Here is a 22,529-nt window from a genome sequence, read left to right as displayed (position 1 = left end):
CATTCTTTTAAATTGATGTAAATATTTTGAACAAAGAAAGCAGTAAGACCTCTCAGGTCTGTATTAAAATTTAAGGTATTTCCATTAAAGCTTGTGTTACTATGTGACACTGTGGAGGTATAGATGTCTGTGAAATACCACTAACGGCTTATTATCAGGTACCTAAACCCCATTCATTTACACAGATGAAATCTCAGACTTCGTGTTTGACTCTTGCCTTGCTTACCCCTGAAGTCTAGGCAAAGATGCAAAATTTGGAGTGCTTTAATATTAAAAAAGAACAAGTTGAAAAATATATTTTCATGTGTGCACTTCACAGGACATCTCTAAATTTGATATAAGGCCATTTCTTGGCTGGAGATTGTCTTTTGCTAAGCCTCAAGAGTAATATGGGGGCGTCTGTTTACTCCACTCCAGAATTTAGGCAGATCAATAATGCCAATTTTGCAAGGATATGCCAGCAGAAAATCACAGAACAAGTCAGGAAGGGACTTCAGGAAATACTTAGACAACTTCTTGATCGGTGCACTGTGAAGACTGAATTCAGAGAAGGGTGCCCAGCTATTTATCCTAGTGAGCTTTGAAAATCTCCAAAGAAAGGTTCTACCGTCTCTCTTGTCCTCTGCTCTGGTGCTTCACTGCTCTCAGAAGGAAACATATTTTCTGTAGTTCCAGTTAGAACTTCTATTTTCTTTTACGACTGCTGGCTCTTATATCCCTACAAAGCAACTCAGAGCTCAAAACCAGATGCAGCATTCAGATGTGGGCTGTGGTTTTATTCTGCTGGGCAGCCAAGCTCTACCACAATTACTCTCTCACTCCCCCTCCTCAAAGGGAAAGAGGGAGAAAATATGATGCAAAGGGCTCAAGGATTGAGATAAGGATGGAGATCACTCAACAATTATCATGACAGGCAAAATAGGCTTAGAGTAGGGAGGTTAGTAATTTTTTTTGCCTATTACTAGGAAACTAGAGAAGTGAGAAACAAAGGAAGGAAGCCAAAAATAACTTCCCCCCATCCACTCTCTTCCACCTGCTCCCTCTGAGCAGTGCAAGGGAATGGTGCAAGGGAATGGGAAAATGAGGCCTGCGGTCAGTCTATAGCACTTTGTCTCTGCCGCTCCTTCTCAGTCACTCTCCTCCCCTGCGCTGTGGAGTCCCTCCCACGGGATGCAGTCCTTCCTGAACTGATACTGCATGGGCTTCCCACTGGCAGCGGCCCTTCAAGAACAGCTCCAATTTTGGGTCCATACCATGGGCCCATCCATCAGGAGCACACTGCTCCAACATTGCTTCGCCCATGTGCAGAAGCTCCTGCCAGGTCAACAGCTCCTATGTGGTCCCCTCTCCATGGGCTACAGGTCTGGCCCAGAGTCTGCTCTTTCAGGGGTTCTCCACAGGCTTCAGCTTCTTTCACGCAACATCTACCTGCTCCACTGTGGACTCCTTCATGGCCTGCAGTGTGAAAACCTGCTCTACTGTGATACTTCACGGGCTGTAGGGGGACAGCCTGCTCCACCAAGGGCCTCTGCACAGGCCACAGGGAAACTTCAGCTCCTATGCCTGGAACATTTCCTGCTTTCCTTCTTCAATGACCTGGATGTCTGCAAGGCTGTTTCTCTTTCCTCTATCTCCTGGCTGCTGTTGTGCAGCATGATTTTTTTTTTTCCCCTTTTCTTAAATATGCTCTCACAGAGGTGCAAACAACATCACTTATTGGCTCAGCTTTGAGCAGCTGTGGGTCCCTTTGGAGCTGGCTCAGACTGGCCCTTATCTAACATGGGGCAGCTTCTGGATTCTTCTCACAGAGGCCCCCCTGCAGCTCCCTGCTACCAAAACCTTCCAGCATAAACCCACTACATGGCCTTACAACTACTGAGAAAAGGAGGATAATTTCTTCATCCAAATGGTTGTGCTATACAGCCCAGTGTACTGTTATCATAGAATCACAGAATATCCTGACCCACGGACCCATGAGGATTGAGTCCAACTCCTGTGTCCCCACAGGGCCACCCAAAAAATCAGACCATGTGACTAGGTGTCTGAGAGTGTTGTCCAAATACTTTTTGAACTGCAGCAGGCTTGGCACCATGACCGCTTCCCTGGGGAGCCTGTTCCAGTGCCTGAACACTCTCTTGATGAAGAACCTTTTCCTAATACCCAGCCCCAACCGCCCTTGTCACAGCTTCAAGCCATTCCCCTCAGGTACTTATCAGAGGTCACCAGTGAGCAGAGATCAGCACCTGCCCCTTTACTCCCCCTCATGAGGAAGTTGTAGACTGAAAAGAGGCCTCCTCACAGTTTTCTCTTCTCCAGGTGAACAAACCAAGTGACTTCACCTGCTCCTGATACATCTTCCCCTCCCCTATCACTTCCCCTTCACTATCTTTGTAGCCCTCATTTGGACACTCTCTAACAGTTTTCTTATACTGTGGCACCCAAAACTGCACACAGTGCTTGAGGTGAGGCTGCACCAGTGCAGAGTATACTGGGACAATCCCTTCCCTTGACCAGCTAGCAATGCTGTGTTTGATGCACCCCAGGATACGGTTTGCCCTCCAAGGCACACTGCTGGCTCATGTTCAGCTTGCTGTCAACTGAAACCCCCGGATTCCTTTTTGTGGGGCTGCTCTCCAGCATCTTGCTCCCCTCCTTCCCCAACCTGTATATATAGCTAGGGTTGTTCCTCCCCAGGTGCAGAATCCAAGACTTGCTCTTGTTAAACTTCATATTGTTGGTGATTGCTCAACTCTCTTATTTGTCTAGATTTCTCTGCAAAGCCTCACCACCCTCGACAGAGTCAACAGCTCCTCCTAGATTGGTACTATCTGCAAACTTGCTCAAAAAACCTTCAAGTCCTACATCCAAATTGTTTATGAAAACATTGAAGAGGACTGGTCCTAAAACAGAGCCCTGGGGAACCCCACTAGTGACAGGTAACCAGCCTGAGGCAACCCCATTTAGAAGAATCCTCTGGGTCCGACCCATCAGCCAACTGTTCACCCATCTTATTATGCTTTTATCTGACTGTATTCTGGTCATTTTGTCTACAAGGATACTGTGAGAGGTGGTATCAAGTAATGGACCAATATTATCTCTGGTCCTTTTGCTGTTAACATACTTTAAAAAGCCCTTTTTGTTGTGCTCCACAGTACTGGCCAGCTTCAACTCTAATTGAACCTTTGCCACACAAATTCCCTACCTACAAAGGTGAGCGTCATTCTTGTAGTCCTCTGTTATCTCCCTATCTTGCTTCCAGTAGCCATACTCTTTCTTTTTCCACCAAAGCTCTTGAAGAAGATCCCTGCTCAGCCAGGCCAGCCTTCTGCGTCTCCTGCTTGACTTCTGACATTTTGGAATTTCTTGTTCCTGCACTCTTAGGAGGAGGTAGTTAAAAACTGACCATCACTGTTGGACCCCAATGCCTTTAAAATCAGTTTCCCAGGAGAGCTCACTAGCTATTTCCCTGAGCAGTCTGAAGTCTGCTCTCCCCCAGTCCAGACTTGAAGTTTTGGTGTCAGTTTTCCTCCTATCACCAAAGATTTTGAATTTGACTACATCATGGTTGCTATGACCAAGCTGGCCACTTCACCGCAAAGACCCTGTTTACAAGGCACAGGTCAAGGAGGGCACCTTTCCTAGTTGGCTATCTTAGTACCTGTACCAAGAAGTTATCATCAAGGTGCTTCAGGAACGTCCTGGACTTGTTTGTCTCAGGTATGTGATATTTCCAGTTGACATCTGGCAGGTTGAAATACCCCATAAGGACAAGGGTAGCTGATCTAGAAGTATCTCTCAGTTCCTTAAAGAATAATTCATCAGTGCCATCATCCTGGCTAGGTAGACTCCCACAATGACATCTCCTTTATTTGCTTGTCCCTTGATCCTTACCCAGAAGCTCTCAATTGCATTGTTGCCAAGTGCAAGCTCCGTAGAACCCAGTGATTCCATTACATAGAGTGCCACACCCCTGCCTCACCTGTCCTGCCTGTCCCTTCTGAAGATACTGTAACTGTCCACTGTAACACATCAGTCACAGGACTCTTCCCACCAGATTTCACTTATGCCAATGATGTTGTAGCTCTGGGACTGGACCAAGGTTTCTAGATCCTCTTGCTTGTTTCTCATGCTGTGCTTTCATATAGAAACATTTCAGATGTGCTTCATTGAACCCAGCCCCTCATGGGGCAGACTGAAGGGTCTTGCTAGCTTGCAGTCTGACAAATATTGGCGTTCAGTCTTATAAGTGGTGGGCCTAGTTTTGTCCCTTTTCCCCTTCAAATCTAGTTTATAGCCCTATTGGTCAGCCCTGCTAACTCCCGGGCAAAAATCCTTTTCCCTTTCTGAGAAAGGTGCTCCCCACGGGAAGCCAGTATGCCTCGTGTCATGTAGACCTTACCATGATCAAGAAACCCAAAATTATACTGGTGGCACCAGCCTCAAAGCCATGTATTGATCTGCTGGGTCTGGCTGTTCCTTTCAGTGTTGATTCCCACTACTGGAAGGATGGAGGAAAACACTACCTGTGCACCTGATCCTTTAAGCAATTGCCCCAGAGCCAAAAAGTCCCTTTTGATCACTCTTGGACTTCTCTCTGCTACCTCATTACTGCCAATGAGAAAAAAAAAAAAGAGGGGGGGGAGATTATCAGAGGGCTGTACCAATGATGTATCATCCTTGATCGCTGTCACAGTTGTATGCAGCTTTTACCATTATCACACTGACTTGCTACAGGCCACTTCAGGATATGAGGCTTATGTAGGCTGTGGAATTCATCTCACAATTTTAAATGTTTTCCAACTTGAAGCCCATTGTTTACACTTCCCTTATAGTCCACATGGGTACAGATATCCACTACTTGTGCTAAACTGACACTTATCCAAAATCCGTAGCATTTAACAGCCTGGCACAGCCAGCTGATGTGGTACACTGACATTTGAACACAACATTGGACACTTTCTTAAAGGCAACAGAGGAGATGAGCTATGTAGAAAAGGTAAGGTATACGCTTCTAATATTTAACAAGGAAACCTGGAACAATTTCTGAACTGCTAAGCAAAACAGAGAGCCGACACTTGTCTGCAGCACAAGAGCATTTGTCTAACATTTATGGAGGGCACAGACCTGCTAGCATCTCTCAACATCAGTTAAAAGTTGTTCTTTGGGGCTTTTAACTCCTCAGTCAGCTGAGCCCTCAGGCTAAAGGTCCTGCTGGTAAAGCAAGGGGACATTCAGTGCAAGACATTCCGTACTGAGAATTTAAGGCAAGCTGCCAAACAAAAAGCTTCAGCAAAACAAAGCAAATATTCAAGCATAACACTCCAGAAAAGCGGCATGGTCCTCATTTCCATAGCCCTTGGACTTGTCTCCTCCTCAGTTCATCAGGTAAACATGAAAGTCAATTGAGTTCTTCCTTTACACACACATCAGGATCACAGTATATAAAATTATAGAGAGAGATTCAGGGGCTACAAAAACCTCAAAAGCTGTGAGGTGACACCCAAAGGGGCAAAAACACTTCCACAATCCCTCTCATTTTATGATTAGTGTTTGGATTAGCAGACTGTGGGTGGTTACAAGTCATCACCATGGACGCACTTTTTTCTTCTTCCCCCAGGTGAAAGCAGAACTCCAGAAACAGTGGTCCCGCTTCCTGCTGGCAGACCCCTTTGGTTGTAAACTCTGCTTTCTTGGAGAAAACATAAAATACCTCAGGAAATGTTCACAGAAACAGAAAAAAAAGCACCCCAACAGCAAACACTTGTGCTTGGAGGAGAGTAAGCCCTGGGGCATGCAGCTCCAGCAGGTTCTGGCAAACCAGAGGACAGATCAATGCTCAGAGCCAGGCTGTAGGCTTCCATCTCATCTGCGGGCAAGTGTGTCAGACAGCAGTGAAGGAGAAGTCACCACTGGAGAGACAACTGAGGAAGTGGTCTTTGAAGAAAGTGAGATTTAGAAAGCAGTCCACTGACAGCACCTATCAACAGCCATGGTATTTTGAAAGAGCCTCTTCTTTCATCTCCAGGCTGTACAGTCCTTCTGACATGCTTAATGCAAAGAGAAAGCAGACGTATTACTTGCTAGCAGTTAATACCCCAAATGTCCCTGTTTTCTTAATCTGAGAAAAATCTGAATGTTCCTAACCTGTGCAGCCAGGGTAGAAGAGGCTCATTGGATCAAACAAATCCTTTGGGTCTACCAGTCTAGATGATAAATGATGATAAGAGACATGTACACAGGGGAGCAAGATATATGCTGAAAATGAACAGATTCTGGTCATTGTGTCCCCTATCAGCTTCATCCATACATGTCCACCATTCTATTCACATAATAGAGAAGTCGTTAGTTATTTGTTTCTCTCTCTCTCTCTCTCTCTCTCTTTTTTTTTTTTTTTTAGCTGTATATTTCATAGAGATACTTGATTAGAAGACTTTTTCTCTCTGCCAACTGAAATCATTCCCCATCTCAAAAAATCAGTTTCAGGTCAACCCAGATACGTTTTATTTAAGCAACATGGAATAATTTATATATAAAGAAAGCTCAGGATGAAACAAACTTTTGCTTGTATGTTTAAACTTCTTACCTTACAGTTAGTGCTGGAAAAGCCATTATGAAATGAAAGACCAAAAAGGTTTTGTTCTTTTTTTTTAAATGCCCAAATGAAACATTTTGACACACATTTTTGTTTTATTTTTGTTTTCGCTGTTTTATGACACAAGCCACGCACTGTGATGCATTTTCAGGTTTGCTCTACCTGTCCTGCAGATATCCTTTATGATTTGGCCCAAATAATGACATTTATGTCATTGGGGGAAATGGGCTGCTTCCAACTTCTTCCTGAAGTACCCAAAATGGATAATGGATAATGAAAAAATTTTGATTATTACATATAGCTCACCTGGAGACCTGAATAATTCAGTTTTTTTAACATTCAATCAGTCTGCAAGTCTTTCAGTATGTCAAGCCACTTGACATACTGAAAGAAGAAAAGGAAAAGGCAAAATAAAGATCAGCAGACAATATTTACCTACAATATAAATGCATACCCCAGGCACAAACACATGTAATTACCTAGCTCACATCTAGTTACATAGCATTTGTTATGATTATTTCCTGTGCTTTACTGGCAAACGCTCTAAGTGCTAGCATATGTCATAAAAACAGATGATCTTTTACAGTCTTAATGATTCTATGATTATACGAAAACATCAAATATCACCTAAAAATTTTTCAGGGCTGCTCATGGACTCCATTCTCCCACCACTCCTTCTTTCCACCAGGTGCCAACAATGTAGCTGCCCTAGCTTTCCCTGTGTCTGCATCTCCCCATGGTGCAGCTTTGTCCTTAGATCTCCACTGACAGCTTTACAAATGGCATTTTTCTGAGATAAGCTGCCTATGACTTTGATGTGTTGTTTGAGCAGACTCAGTTTATGAAGCTTATGTAACTTAGTAATGCTTTTTGAAGTATTTGTCAGTCTGCAGGTGTTCAGACCTGTAAATATTACCAGCTGTGACATACTACTTTCTTGCAGAGACCATATAAATTCATTGACTAACACTAGATCAAGACTATGTTTTAACAAAAATATTTCTGGTACTTTTAGAAAAGCATTTCTTTTACATTTTTATCAGTGTTAAGAATGTAGCCTCTTTAATCAATACAAGGCTGTATGTTTAGATAAAATATTAATTAAAAGTAAATATTAAAACGTTTTGAAAATATATATTTAGTTTTTAAAGCTTTTTACTAGAACATCCACTTTGTTTATATAACATTTTATTGCAATGGATCACAAGCACCAGACACTACATATCTTCTGATGCCTTTTCCAATTTAAAAATGACTGATTTCTCCCAGAGACATTAAGATATTTAAAAGCTTTAAGTGCTTTAGGATACATTTTACTTGGGAGCTAATAATGTAAAAATTGTAAGAACTTTGTTATCTCTCAGCAAAATACCTTTTATTTTAAAGCATTTTTGTGGTCAAAACTAACAAACAGTTTTCTATGCTCTCAACAGCAGGCTCTGGTGAGTTGTGTTTTCTCCTCTCCCTTGATGGAGAAGGACTCTTTACTAGGGTAGATAACTATAGGACAAGGGGGAATGGTCTTTAAAAGAGGCTAGATTTAGATTAGACTTTAGGAGGAAATTCAATGTAAGGATAGTGAGACACTGGAACAGATTGCCAAGAGAAGTGGATGCCCCATCCCTAGAGGTGTTCAAGGCCAGGTTGGATGGAGCCTTTGCCAACCTAGCATCCTTGTCTCTATTGGCAGGGGGGTTGGACCTCTTTAAAGTCCCTTCCGACCAGAGCCATTCCATGATTCTATGATTATGTGCATGATCTTTTTGCCTTTTTTAGTTTATAAAAATCAACTATTTTTGCATATGTAGGCCCTGGAGGCCAAGTAAAAACCATCATCATGTGAGTTCCTTCAGAAAACATGTTTTTAAGTATATAAATTAACAAGTTTCATCATCAAAAATATAGCTTTATTTATTGTATCAGTAAAGTATAAAAGTTGTTAAATATGGATGGCCACACACATGATGTATCTTTACAGAAATATTACAAGCGCCTCAATTTTAAACAAAACATCAAGCAGTTTAGAAGACAGCAACAGACTTGAAAATTTCAACATTTTAAAAGAGTCAGCTGCTTTCCTCTTAGGTTTAGATGTAAAGTTTAGGGATATGGTTTAGTGAGGACTGTTAGTGTTAGGTCAGAGGTTGGACTCGATGATCTTGAGGTCTCTTCCAACCTAGAAATTCTGTGATTCTGTGATTCCGTCTGAGAAGCTCTGCAGCTAGGTCCTGCCTGGAATCCATCTCCCATCCCTTGTGGAGTTCTGAGGCTGCCAGAGGGATGCTGCAGCCAGAGAAGGTGGCAAAAGGAGCTGTACCAGACCCTTTGGGTGGGAGACAAAAGCCAGACAACTAGCCAGGCTTCCTACAAGCAGACAGATTGGAGACACAGAAAACTGTTTAGAAATGCCTTGGGATAAAGGACAAGAAATGTGATCTTGCGCTGATGAAAAAAGAGGTGCAGGAGATAGATCGATATGAATTAGTGTTTCTTTGTGATTAATATTTTGTGTAAATTATTTCATTTGCACATAGGTTAATTATAAGGTAACATAGTGATCATCCAGAAATTTATGTTTGGGCAGACCTAGTAATAGGGTTTTTCTCTTATTAAATCCACCTTTACTCTCCAGGTTACTATTGTCTTCATCTTACCAGAAAGACAGATGTGAGCTAAAGACTTCTTCCTCCTTGGTGAGAGAGGCCATCCTCCTATTGTCCTGCTGAGTGTGGTCTCTGCTGTGTCAGTAAAGTAAAGTCAAGTAAAGCAATTGGAATGTTCATGGTCAGGACATAGAGACAACCAATGACAAAGCCTGACTCCCACAATTTGGAAGTTGTCTTATACAAGGATTTTGTTTTCCATCAAAACTTGTGGATCAGGCCCAGTCAGCATGGGTTTATGAAAGGCAGGTCCTGCTTGACAAACCTGATCTTCTATGACAAAGTGACGCGCTTGGTGAATGAGGGAAAGGCTGTGGATGTGGTCTACCTTGACTTCAGTAAGGCTTTTGACACCGTTTCCCACAACATTCTCCTCAAGAAACTGGCTGCTCATGGCTTGGGCTGGCTTACGCTTCGTTGGGTTAGAAACTGGCTGGATAGCCGGGCCCAAAGAGTTATGGTGAATGGAGTCAAATCCAGTTGGAGGCCAGTCACTAGTGGCGTCCCCCAGGGCTCAGTACTAGGGTCAGTCCTCTTTAATATCTTTATCGATGATCTGGACAAGGGCATTGAGTGCACCCTCAGTAAGTTTGCAGATGACACCAAGCTAGGCGCGTGTGTCGATCTGCTTGAGGGCAGGAAGGCTCTGCAGGAGGATCTGGGTAGGCTGGACCAATGGGCTGAGGTCAACTGCATGAAGTTCAACAAGGCCAAGTGCCGGGTCCTGCACCTGGGGCGCAACAACCCCAAGCAGAGCTACAGGCTGGGAGATGAGTGGTTGGAAAGCTGCCAGGCAGAGAAGGACCTGGGAGTGATGGTGGACAGTTGGCTGAATATGAGCCAGCAGTGTGCTCAGATGGTCAAGAAGGCCAACAGCATCCTGGCTTGCATAAGAAGCAGTGTGGCCAGCAGGCCAGGGGGAAGTGATTGTCCCTCTGTACTCGGCTCTGGTGAGGCCGCACCTCGAGTACTGTGTTCAGTTTTGGGTCCCTCGCTACAAGAAGGACATGGAGGTGCTCGAGCGAGTCCAGAGAAGGGCGACCAAGCTGGTGAAGGGCCTGGAGAACAAGTCCTACAAGGAGCGGCTGAAGGAGCTGGGCTTGTTCAGCCTGGAGAAGAGGCTCAGGGGTGACCTTATCACTCTCTACAGGTACCTCAAAGGAGGCTGTAGTGAGGTGGGGATTGGTCTGTTCTCCCACGTGCCTGGTGACAGGACGAGGCGGAATGGGCTAAAGTCGCGCCAGGGGAGTTTTAGGTTGGATCTTAGGAAAAACTTCTTTACTGAAAGTGTTATTAGGCATTGGAACAGGCTGCCCAGGGAAGTGGTTGAGTCACTATCCCTGGAGGTCTTTAAAAGACATTTAGATGTAAAGCTTAGTGATATGGTGGAGGACTTGTTAGTGTTAGGTCAGAGGTTGGACTCGATGATCTTGAGGTCTCTTCCAACCTAGAAATTCTGTGATTCTGTGAAAAAGAATAAATAAATAAAACAGAATCTCAAGCCCAGATTTGCCTGTGGGGTTCATCAGAGCTCTCCCACTAGATGTATTGTGGTAACTGATCTGGTTCATATGAATAAGGTTTATGTAGTTGTCGTGGTTTAACCCGGCTGGCAGCTAAACACCACACAGACGTTCGCTCATTCTCCTCCCTCCCTCTCTGGGACGGGGGAGAGAAATGAAACGTGAAGCCCATGAGTTGAGATAAAGACAGTTTAATAAGACAGGAAAATAATAATAACAATAATAATAATAATACAATGATGATAATAGTACTACTACTAATAATGTGTACAAACAAGTGATGCACAATGCAATTGCTCACCACCCGCTGACCGATGCCCAGCCTAACCCCAAGCAGTCCAGCCCCCCTCTCCCAGCTAGCCACCCCTATATATTGTTTAGCATGACGTCAGATGGGATGGAATACCCCTTTGGCTAGTTTGGGTCACCTGTCCTGGGTCTGTCCCCTCCCAGCTCTTGCTGCACCCCCAGCCTGCCCGTTGGCAGGACAGAGCAAGAAGCTGAGATGTCCTTGGCTCAGTATAAGCACTGCTCTGCAACAATTAAAACGTCGGGGTGTTATCAGCACTCTTCTCATCCTAAGCCAAAACATAGCATTCTTCCAGCTACTAGGAAGAAAATTAACTCTGTTCTAACTGAAACCAGGACAGTAGTCTTAACAATCTCTTGTGAGAAATGCGTTTGTTTGTGTTTTTTTTTTTTTTTTTTAATATGTTTTACTACAGATAAAATACAATCTTCCAGACACAATGGCTCCTTCTATGGCCTGAGATGTCAACTATGTGCTAATTATAAATGTGCACTCAGGTTCTTTGTTTAAGTATATTACTTCTGCATATCAGGATCTGTTTTTCAAAGGTTCAAACAGTAAAGCATAAAGACCCCAGTCTAGAACACCCTTGTTATTTGTCATTTGTGCCTTGAAATCAGTAACACGGGATTGGATTTTTGAAATAGAGAATAAATCTGGCAGATTAAAAGAGATGTACCGGTGTATTGGGTTTACTTGACAAGGTTTAGGTAGCAGGGGCCTGCAGGTGTGGCCTCTGTGAGAAGAGTCCAGAAGTTGCCTCATGTCAGATCAAGCCAGTTCCAGACGGCTCCAAAAGGGACCTGCTACAGGCTAGAGCTGAGGCAAGAAGCAACATTAGTTGTGCCTCTCTGAAAGTGTATTTAAGAAAGGGAAAATAATGTGCTGCGCAACAGCACCTGGGAGAGTGAGGAATGAGAAACAGCCCTGCAGATACCAAGGTCAGTGAAGAAGGAGGGCAGAAGGTGCTCCAGGTGCCAGAGCTGAAGTTTCCCCGTGGCCTGTGGAGAAGACCATGATGGAGCAGGCTGTCCCCCTGTGGCCCATGGGTCCCACATGGAGCAGTTACAGAATCACAGAATTTCTAGGTTGGAAGAGACCTCAAGATCATCGAGTCCAACCTCTAACCTAACACTAACAGTCCCCACTAAACCATATCCCTAAGCTCTACATCTAAACGTCTTTTAAAGACTTCCAGGGATGGTGACTCTACCACTTCCCTGGGCAGCCTGTTCCAGTGTCTAACAACCCTTTCAGTAAAGAAGTTCTTCCTAACATCTAACCTAAAACTCCCCTGGCGCAACTTTAGCCCATTCCCCCTCATCCTGTCACCAGGCACGTGGGAGAATAGACCAACCCCCACCTCACTACAGCCTCCTTTAAGGTATCTGTAGAGAGCAATGAGGTCGCCCCTGAGCCTCCTCTTCTCCAGGCTGAACAAGCCCAGCTCCTTCAGCCACTCCTCGTAGGACTTGTTCTCCAGGCCCTTCACCAGCTTGGTCGCCCTTCTCTGGACCCGCTCAAGCACCTCGATGTCCTTCTTGTAGCAAGGGGCCCAAAACTGAACACAGTACTCGAGGTGCGGCCTCACCAGAGCCGAGTACAGGGGGATGATCACCTCCCTAACCCTGCTGGTCACACTGTTTCTGATACAAGCCAGGATGCTGTTGGCCTTCTTGGCCACCTGAGCACACTGCTGGCTCATATTCAGCCAACTGTCCACCATCACTCCCAGGTCCTTCTCTGCCTGGCAGAGAAGTTCTCCACACTGCAACCCATGGAGGAGCCCCTGGTGGAGCAGGTGGATGTGGCCTGGATGAGGCTGAGGCCCATGGAGAGCCCTCACAGGAGCAGGCCCCGGGCGGGAGCTGCAACCTGTGGACATCCCACGCAGCAGGGGACCTAGGGAGAGCTGCCACTCATGGGGGACCCATGTTGGAGCAGTTCTTGAAGAGCTGCTGCCTGTGGGAAGTCCATGTAGGATCAGTTTGGGAAGGATGGAATCCCATGGGAGGGTCCTGACATAGCTGGGGCAGAGAGTGACCATGGAGGAGTGGTGGAGACGAAGTGCTGGGGACTGACTGTAGGCCCAATTGCCCATAACCCCATGCCTCTCGAGGGGGAGAAGGTAGAAGAGGGTGGATTGGGGGAAGGTGTTTGTAGTTTGCTTGTAGTTTCTCACTGCTCTAATCTGTTAGTGATGGGCAATAAATTATATTAATCTCCCTTATTGAGTCTGTCTTGCCTGTGATGGCAATTGGTGAGTGATTTCCCTGTCCTTATCCCTTGAGCACTTTTCTACTGTATTTGGCCCTTTTCTTTTAAGGAAGGGAAGTGAGAGACTGGCTATGGTGGAGTTAGCTGCCCAGCAAGGTAAAACCACCACTGTTCTGTCATGCTTGATGTCCTCACTTCCCAAGGCACCAAATAAAAGTGAAGTAAAACTAAGTCCCACATGCAACACCTCATTACATTCTATGAAAAAAAAAAAAAGAAAAAAAAAAAAAAGCCAATTTGCAGAGGTCTGGATTCTGTGAGACACTACAGTGCTACTGTTTTGTTCCAGTGCAAACACGAGTCAATATAACAACCACTATTTTTTTAAAGAGATAAAAGACAAATTTAATAAAAAAGATAAAGTATGCTATGACAACCTGTCATAACTACATAACTGCAGTTATGATTGTTTACAGCCCTCTTCCCAACAGGACACTGAAGTTGGAATAGGAGGAGAATGGTCCATCTTAGCTACTAATCAGACTATGCAACAGTGGCAAATTGATATCCCTATATCTCCAGCTTCAAGTGCAGGAGAACAAAATGGTGATGTTGTACTTCTGTGTCCCTGTGAACATTCTATATAGCTGTGCCTAATACCAGAACTGGAAGAAGAAAAGCCCTACCAAAAGGCATGTGCCATCCTTAGCAGTCTTGATCTTCATGAGTGTTTAGACTTTGGTGGAAATTGAAGATGTGTGACAAGTGGTACAACAGCAGTACGAGAAACACCAAACATGGCACGCATCTTCGGTAGGTCATAGTCCACAACTGCCAGGGCATCATCCCCTCACCTCAGGCTTGATGTCATGTTCATCTGCATGGCAGATCAGATCACTTCCAGCTTGACTACACTGTGCTTTACAACCTATTGTCTCTTAGTCCATTTCTCTGATTCCCTTCAGCACCAGCATTTGGTAGTACTGGCAAGTCAAAGTCTGTTTACTGGCATTGGCAACCTGATGACAAGAGCTGCATTTAGGTACTTCTGGTGTCCTCAGTTCACCAGCTGTCTACTGGGCTAATGTCAGTTTGTGTCTACCATAGCAGTTCTTACTTGCCTCTCTACTCAGGCATTCCCATCTGACACTTCAGGTAAGGAACTGCAGACCACAGGAACCATCAGGAGAAAAAGAAACCTAAATAATGTGCTAGGAATTATTGGAAAAGAAGTATACAGCATTATGTTAACCTCAGTGCACCTACACCTTAATACCTTGTCCTTTTCTGGTCTTCCCAATTGGAGAGGATACATCAGAACTAGGTCAGGCAGAAAACAGAAGAGTCTGGGGACCAGAACTGCTCACCTTGAGGAAAAAATGGCTGGGGCAAGAGGAAAGGAATATGATGGTGAGATATCAGATCATGTGGACTACAGAAGGCAAGTAGCTGTCTCTTCCATACAAGAACTAAGATAATAAACTAACTTGGTGAGGTGCAGATTACATCATTGTGCTTTGCAGCTGTTTTCTTCGTAATGTTATGGGAAGTTTATAAAAATCAGAAGTAAAATCATGGAAGAAAAAAGTCTGCCAAAGGCTGTTTAAATGCAAAACTGCACAACTGGGAAAGAGAGTCCCTAAACAGAGATCACTGGGGCTCACAGTGTAATCTGGGAAAGTATCACAATGTATTTCAATATAAAGCTTTCATCTAATATATCCCACCTGAGAAACCAGTATTTCCTGGTCACCGTCCAAGCCAAGATACTGGGCTACATGGAAATTTTGGCCTAATGCAAATGTTTACTCTTCAAAGACTTGAGAGGTAAGTTATTTGTAATTTGTTTCAGCAATAGGGAACAGTGGGAAAAAACAAAGAGCTGAAAGAACTAAAAAAAGGAATTGACTACGTATGTCCTTCCATGTAAGCACCACAGTAACTAAGCAGTTAATTATACATCTGGAACAAGTTATTTGCTAAAATCTGTAGGCATTTTAATGATAATGTGAACATGAAACATTACTGGGAAATGTGAGCAGTGCTAGAGAGTTGTCCTGACCCAACGCTGACATTTTTTCACCTTAACTGAAGAAACATCCAGCAACCTTTCTCCCCTTTAAATATGCTTACCAGAATCTGAAAAGGCATTTAGGGAGAGCTTCTGAACTGTGTTCCTGTGAGCAGAGAATAGTCATTGTTGCCACACTGCAAACTTTAAATACATGTAAGCAGTTGATGCAAAAAGAGAGTTCTACTCTCTTCCAGCAAACAGAGCCAAATGACACAGTCTTAAAGTATATGCTAGGCCTACAAAAAATCATAGAACTGTAAATGAAATGACTATAATTTATGCTATAGCTCCGGGAGACAGAGTGTTCACTTCTTGGCTTTATAAAACAGCAAGTCAAAATAAAATTGGAGCTATAAGTTTTCATCATGTACTTTCAGGGACTTGTAAAAAAAACAGTGCAAACAGACCATACCACATTAACCAATGAAGCTAGACTGTTTATCCCTACAATAAATACTTCACTGGTGCGTGTTTGTAATTTCTTCTTTAATTTGTATAAAGGACTGAGACAGTAATTTAGACAAGGAAGAATTTTTGAGTAAGAAATGTGACATTAGTATTTCTGTGGTTTGTCTCAAGATAGAAGAACCTGACTGCCAAAACTTCACTCACGTATGAGGTCAGATTCACTGTAAGGCATACAAACAGCCTTCCTTGGGCTTGGCTTGACTTTCAGATCTGAAACTGCCATTGTTTTTAATAGAACTATTAGAAATGGTAGTTGGTAGCTGTGTAGCACACCAGGAAATGTTACTAGAGCTAAAAAAACGTGAAACCATTTGCATCAATTTGGCACATGGTTTTGCCCCTTAAGAAGGGCCTCACAAAAGGCATGTGTCACTATAAGCTGTGAGAGTTCACAAAAACTTTTAGCCAATTTTGGTTATAGAAGTTTAACCTTTGTTTGACTCACACTGGTAGACTGCTCCTATTCAATGGTCTTGTCTGAATTCCTCCATGAGCAGTGCAAATCACCATGAGAACCTCTGACCTTCTTCAAACAGATTTTTTTCTCTGTCCATTGTAAGCCTCGCAGAGCACGGTTGTCTCTTCCTGTGTTACATGCAGTGACCAACATAGATGGATGCAGACAGGTCCAACAGATCATTGCCTGTCAGGCCCCCTAAGTGCACCAATAGGACTTAACTGCCCTGACCAGCCTGACATGGACGTCCTCTGTCCACAGTTCAAGGAGTACCATTTAAGTTCAAGGCTGAGTTATGTTTTAGGTGTCTGACCTATGCTATAGGTGCAGCTGTTTCCAGACCTGTCTCCAGCTTTGTCTCTTGAATGGACCTCAGACCCATGTTGTAGCCTCATATCCTAGTCCTGTGCCTAAGCTCATCTCCTATCACACTTGACCAAAGTCCTTGGGTGGGCCTTGGTCCTGATTCATGAACTCATCTTGCCTTAGGGTGTTGATGCACCACATTACCAGCACCCTACTTCTTTCAAGTTTTTCAGAGCTGTGCCCTGGTGACAGCTGTGCTCACTGAGGGCTCTGCCTGTGCTGTGATCTGGGGCCAGCACAAGAAGGGTTTGGGGCTGTTAGAGCAGGTCCAGGGGAGGGGAGGTTAGAGCAGGTGGGGAGGTTAGAGCAGGTCCAGGGGAGGTTAGAAGGAAATTCTTATCTCAGAAGGTGGTGAGGTACTGCAACAGGTTGTCCAGAGAGGTTATGGATGCCTCATCCATGGAGGTCTTCAAGAATAGGTGAGCAACCTATCTAGTGGGTAGTGTCTTTGTCTATGGCAGGGGGGTTGGAACTAGGTGATCTTTAAGGTCCTTTGCAACCTGAGCCGTTCTATGATTCTATGGTCACTTTGCTCCTGGTTTGTTTCACACTCATGGAGTAGCCCTGCTCTTCCTGATTCTTGACACCACTGCTGAGCATATTTTTCATATTTCATTGGGAAACATGACTATTTGTGATGAGTATATGTGAAACATTAGAAGATGTAAGAAGCAACTCCATTAGGGTGACACCAAGGAAAATGACTACACAGCAGGGGATTGTGTGGTCCCTTTCCAAACCTGGCATCCTGTCCTCCAACTGGCAGGCAGAGGTACTGAGTGCTTTCATGCTCCCACGATTGTAGTTTCCCATGGTATAAAAGTTCATTACTACTTCTCGTTTAGATGTAGAGCTTAGGGATATGGTTTAGTGGGGACTGTTAGCATTCGGTCAGAGGTTGGACTCGATGATCTTGAGGTCTCTTCCAACCTAGAAATTCTGTCTGTGATTCTGTCTGTGATTCTGTGATTCTCCTTAGCTGCAGGTTATACCCTACCCCTTAAGCAAAGAATCTTTTGCAGATCCACCACTGCCCTGCCCTGGAAGGTCTTAAGTCCAACAAACTTCCTTTGCCTGGAAAAATACAGTCCTGTCAAGGATTGCAGATTTGGGTTGACTTAATGCTGGAAGTGTGGTATGTAATGTGGCTGCAAATGTGGTGTTGTCCTCTGATGACTATACTTGACATCAAGGTCATATGCAAAGAAAAGGAACCAGTTAGAAATATGTCACATCTGTCACCTCTTTCCTTTTTCCATTCCAAATCAGGATACATTGCAAGCATGAGTTAATACAACAACGAAGCCAGGTATTAGAAAGCAATCAGCTGACACATTTGTGGGCAAGACATAACAGCTTTTTATTCTGCCAGGCCTGTGTCTGCACATGCTCCATCACCAGTCCTGACAGCAGACCTGGTAATATTCAATGCAGTTGCAGTTTTCTAAGTACACTCAAATCTGAAACCCTGTAAGGCAAAAAGAGAGACACACTGACATCTTGTGTAAGACAGAAACATGCACTCCAAAAAAAAAAAAAAAACAAAATCTGCACTCTAAAGGCAGAAATGGCATTGAACTGTGAGGGAAAGCAAAAGGGCCCTAGCAAATAATTCTGGGGTTCTTCCTCAGGTAGTAAATTGCATGAAGGGAAATAGTCTATGGAAAACCTATGCCAGACATAACTCCACCTCCTGTATTTTAAAAATAAACACCTAGCAGCAGTTTTCCTTATGTTCATGAGAAATAGCAGGATCATTTTCCATGATATTCTTAGATATATTTATTATGCTAAATAGATTTAAACTTAATCCTAAGTAGATTGTTTGTTTCTCTGTTTGTCTCTATCACTATTCTTTTAATTAGTCAAGCACCTGGGGTGTTTCTTGTCTAACAAAAACAGAGCCCGTGCCTCTCAATCTGAACTTTTCAGATCTCATATGTAAAACAGATCAGCACAGATCAGGTGTAAATGCACATACACAGAACAAGACTCTGCTACATTCACCTATGGGGCAGAAGCGATGGGTGGAAGGGTTTTGCTGGGGCACATCATGTTTTAACAAAAAAATCCAAGCAAAACTGAGGCTATGAGTTTTGCCACATTACTGAAACTCACAATTTCTACTTCTTTCTGCTCTGTTGTCAGTGATAGCAAACCTTATATAGCCAGGGGAAGGGTGCACAAGCATGTACCTGGTGGTGCTTCCTTCAGACTCCTGCCTTGGTCCATATAGCTGTAGGACCTTCTATGACCAGGGGCTGAATCTCTGTATTAAGCAATGCTTGGAGTAAGATCTTTCTCACAGCAACTAGATCTGTTTCAGAGCAGTGCAAACTTCTGACATCATTCTGACGCATAAGGATTTGCAATTTGACGGTGCAGCCTGAGAGGAATTATCACCTTTCACTTGATCTGTTAGTTAACTTAAATGCCTCTAGCAGGAAGGATTTGGGGGTAAGACAAGCCTTCCTGACTTGTTTAGACTTTGTGTGAAGGAGGGAAACCCACAACTGCAGGGCACAAAAAAAGAGAGGGGAAATACAGATACATTTGAAAACTAATACAGGCTGGGAAGAGACATGAAGAGCTCTTGAGAGGAAGGCTACACATCCCTTCAGCTGAGTTAGTAGTGGGCATTTAAATTAAGCCTTTAGCTTCTAGGCTACAAACTATGGTGCAAAACCCCAAAACATGCATATGAAAAGAGTTGTTTATTTCTACAGCATGCAACTAGTACAAGGTTGATGTCTCACAAATACAACACAGTTAGTGAAATTTACCTTGGTTGCTGTTCAGTTCTACTAACCTACTGACTACTCATTTTTTATCACACGAGTCAAAAATAAGTACACCTCATGAAGGACTTGAGAACACTTACTTCAAAGCAGGAAATAATTACTGAACATTCTTCAGAGTCCAGACCAATATAAGTAAGTAAGCACCATGGTACAATGCTTTTTGTCTGACCATTTGGTAGAGTGGGATTATATTGATAAAAGATTAACTTTGCTTTTATCTGCAGAAGCATTGCTGGGGCTCTAGACACTCCCAAGATTTGGCTGTTTGGAAATTGTGGATGGTATGAGTAGGCATATGGGAAAGAAAATGTAGAAATAACATTTTAAAATGTAGATCTACATAAACATTTCATTTAGGTGACAATGTATTGTTTCTGTGACATAAGGGTCAGCTGTTCCTGATGATAAAAATGCTAACTCTGCTTTCCAGGCTTACTGGCTGTATTCAATATTCATCTACAATGTATTATCATTGTGGGAAGGTCCTGTCTGAAATAACAAATAAATCAAAAATATTTTTCTCAAATCAATTAACAGGGCCTTTATCACATAGGAAGGTCACGGCACAGTCAGAGCCCTGAAACAGGTATATCTGAAATGCTACATTTTTCTGCAAGTTGCATGACTGTCCAAAATCAATAATGGAAATACAGTATATAACATCAAAAGTTGATGCTTACATTCAACAGCACAGGATGCATACTGGACAGTATATGTAGCCAACAGTGAGGCTTAATCCTGAAATATTCTGTGCAAAGTAGAGCCAAGTAAAAGCCATCATTCATTACTTACTGATTATGTGCTAAGTCATATGATCTCTGAGTTCAGATGTCTCTGTGGCAGCAGGCCACTGGAAGCACATCATTGGGGAACTCCCCCAAATCTCCTCCAACTGGTCTATACACAGCCAGGTTAAGAAAGGATCTCCTGCAGGCTAGACTTCTGCCGACAGCCTGTCAGGTGCTATTTGGCACAGTGCAATTTGCATTCCCTGCAGTTTTTGGGACTGTCAGAACAAAATCTATTCTGATTAAAACATTTTTCTTTGACTAGCAGGTCTCCCATTAGATCTGTCAGTAGGGCCATTAGATCAGAGTCTTCCTTTGAAGAGACTTGCAAATGGGCTTTATACATCCTGCCTGTGGTACATGTCCAAAAACAGCAACACAGGAAGCATTTTTTTCTCAGGTCACTTAATAATTGAATTGCTCCAAAATTCTACCTTCAACAAGACTAATTTATTCCACCCCTGAAGACAGTTCTTTTATGAAGGAACCTTGCACAAAAATAATGAAGGTGGTGAAGAACAGCACCTAGAACAAATTGGACCTGATTCAAATCACTTCCAATGTCCATTTAATATTTTTAACTTGTACGGACTTATCCAGAGATTTCCAAATCAAGTTGCTGATTAGGAAACATCAGAAGATGCAGATAGAATTGACAGGATTTTATTTATAAGTAACAGGAATGTCAGAAGCATTACATGAGGGCTTGAGGAATAAAGCATGTCTACTTATTAGTCATGAAAGAAATCTGAAACCAAATCACTTCACTGATACCCTTCCACCTTTTTTTCTACTTCTGAGGAATGTGAGAGGGTCAAAAGCTTACTTATACTGTGAAATCCAAGCTTTTTTTTTAAGTAATTTTTTTTTTTTTGAGTAATTATTTTGAGTAATTTTTTGAGTAATTATTGTTTGCAAAAGACTAGCACAGGTGTTTGTGTGCAAAATGAAGTAAAATCTTCTGCCCTTTATATCCAAATGTCATAGACTGTGAGGTTGACAGCCCAATCATCCACTCTGGTCCTTGACTATAACAGTTAAGAGCCACCCCACCAGCATAGCAAATGTCACGAGTTGTAAAGTATCTCCTCATCTGCAGTTTCAGAGTTGTATTGTCCTCCGCACTTAAAAATGATGTTTGCTGATAAGGTGCAATGAAGTGTTACCACAGTATGTTAAGAATTGCTAAGCATTCCCCAAGATGGTCTACACCATGCACCAACATCTGAAACAGCATTCTGAGGTATTTTTTTTAGCAGATTTAGGCTACTTTGGGCAAAGTGCAAATGTACAGCTTTGAAAACCAAGCTTCAACCTAGAACTTTTGCAGTGTCTTACTCCTTTCCTGTGAAGAGTAAGCACAATTCTGCAACTACTTACCACATCAATGCATTAGGAATTTCCTTTATTAGCAACTCCTGTATTCCTTTATCTTTAAAAACACATCATGCAAGTATAGGACTATTCTGCAGGTGGGTGAAGAAAATAAATTTTTACATGAGATCAAAACTGGAAAAATTCTTAGGAAGAAGCTCCAGTGAGGATTATGAGATGTGTGGATAATGCCTTTACCTTCAAAGTCAGTGTATCAGAAGCTGCTGGGAGAGTGAGCTCATGTTCTGCAGAACTGCGACACATGCTTGTTCTGTGCTCTGCTTTTCCAGCAGTATCTCACTTTGGAGACAGTTGTTGGACTACATAGAATTTTGGTAAGGCTGACTTTGACTTTGCTAGAAGACCTGCCGGCATGCATGTTAACTCAACCATTCAAAGTAGAACAATTTATTAAGAACATTTTGCAACAGTGCTTTCTCTTCATCTAAACTTCAAGGTAAACATGGGACTTGCAGGTAAAGGACTGTGTAGAACACTGACAGAGCACTTAAACCACACCCATTTCATGGCAGCTGCTTTCATGCCTGTTCATGAATCAAACCCACTTAACTACTGCTTTTTAAATAGTTTTCTATATAAAAATGAAATTTTAACAATTGTACTCATCTGAATATCATGCAAAGGTCTGAAAAGGATATGGGGGTTTTTGTCTCTTTATGTAACCCTACATAAAGTCTCTTTATGTAACCCTAACCCTTTTATGTAAAGTACACTACACCCGATTGATGTGATTGCAAATTATAGCTATGTTACACTAGCATCAACAAAGCAGTAAATGTGCATATGACACCCCAGGTGTACTTTGATGATACTGCATTCAAAAGGCATGTGACTTTGGTAGAAGAAAAAACAGTCTGGTATATACAATTCCATGC

At 43.0% G+C, this 22,529-nt stretch overlaps 1 protein-coding gene across 1 annotated transcript in view; it reads left to right on the top strand.

Moving 5' to 3' along the window:
• GLP2R (glucagon like peptide 2 receptor) overlaps window positions 1-6,679 on the top strand; it is a 41,664-nt gene extending 34,985 nt beyond the window's left edge. Inside the window, exon 14 of the mRNA XM_038165381.2 lies at window positions 5,618-6,679. Within this exon, the coding sequence (XP_038021309.1) occupies window positions 5,618-5,956 (339 nt within the window). The 3' untranslated portion in view covers window positions 5,957-6,679. The remainder of the gene's footprint in view (window positions 1-5,617) is intronic.
• Window positions 6,680-22,529: the final 15,850 nt, after the last annotated feature.

The sequence above is a fragment of the Anas platyrhynchos genome, chromosome 19 (genome assembly GCF_047663525.1).
Source record: "Anas platyrhynchos isolate ZD024472 breed Pekin duck chromosome 19, IASCAAS_PekinDuck_T2T, whole genome shotgun sequence".
NCBI lineage: Eukaryota > Metazoa > Chordata > Aves > Anseriformes > Anatidae > Anas > Anas platyrhynchos.
This window is presented reverse-complemented; position numbering and strand designations above follow the sequence as displayed.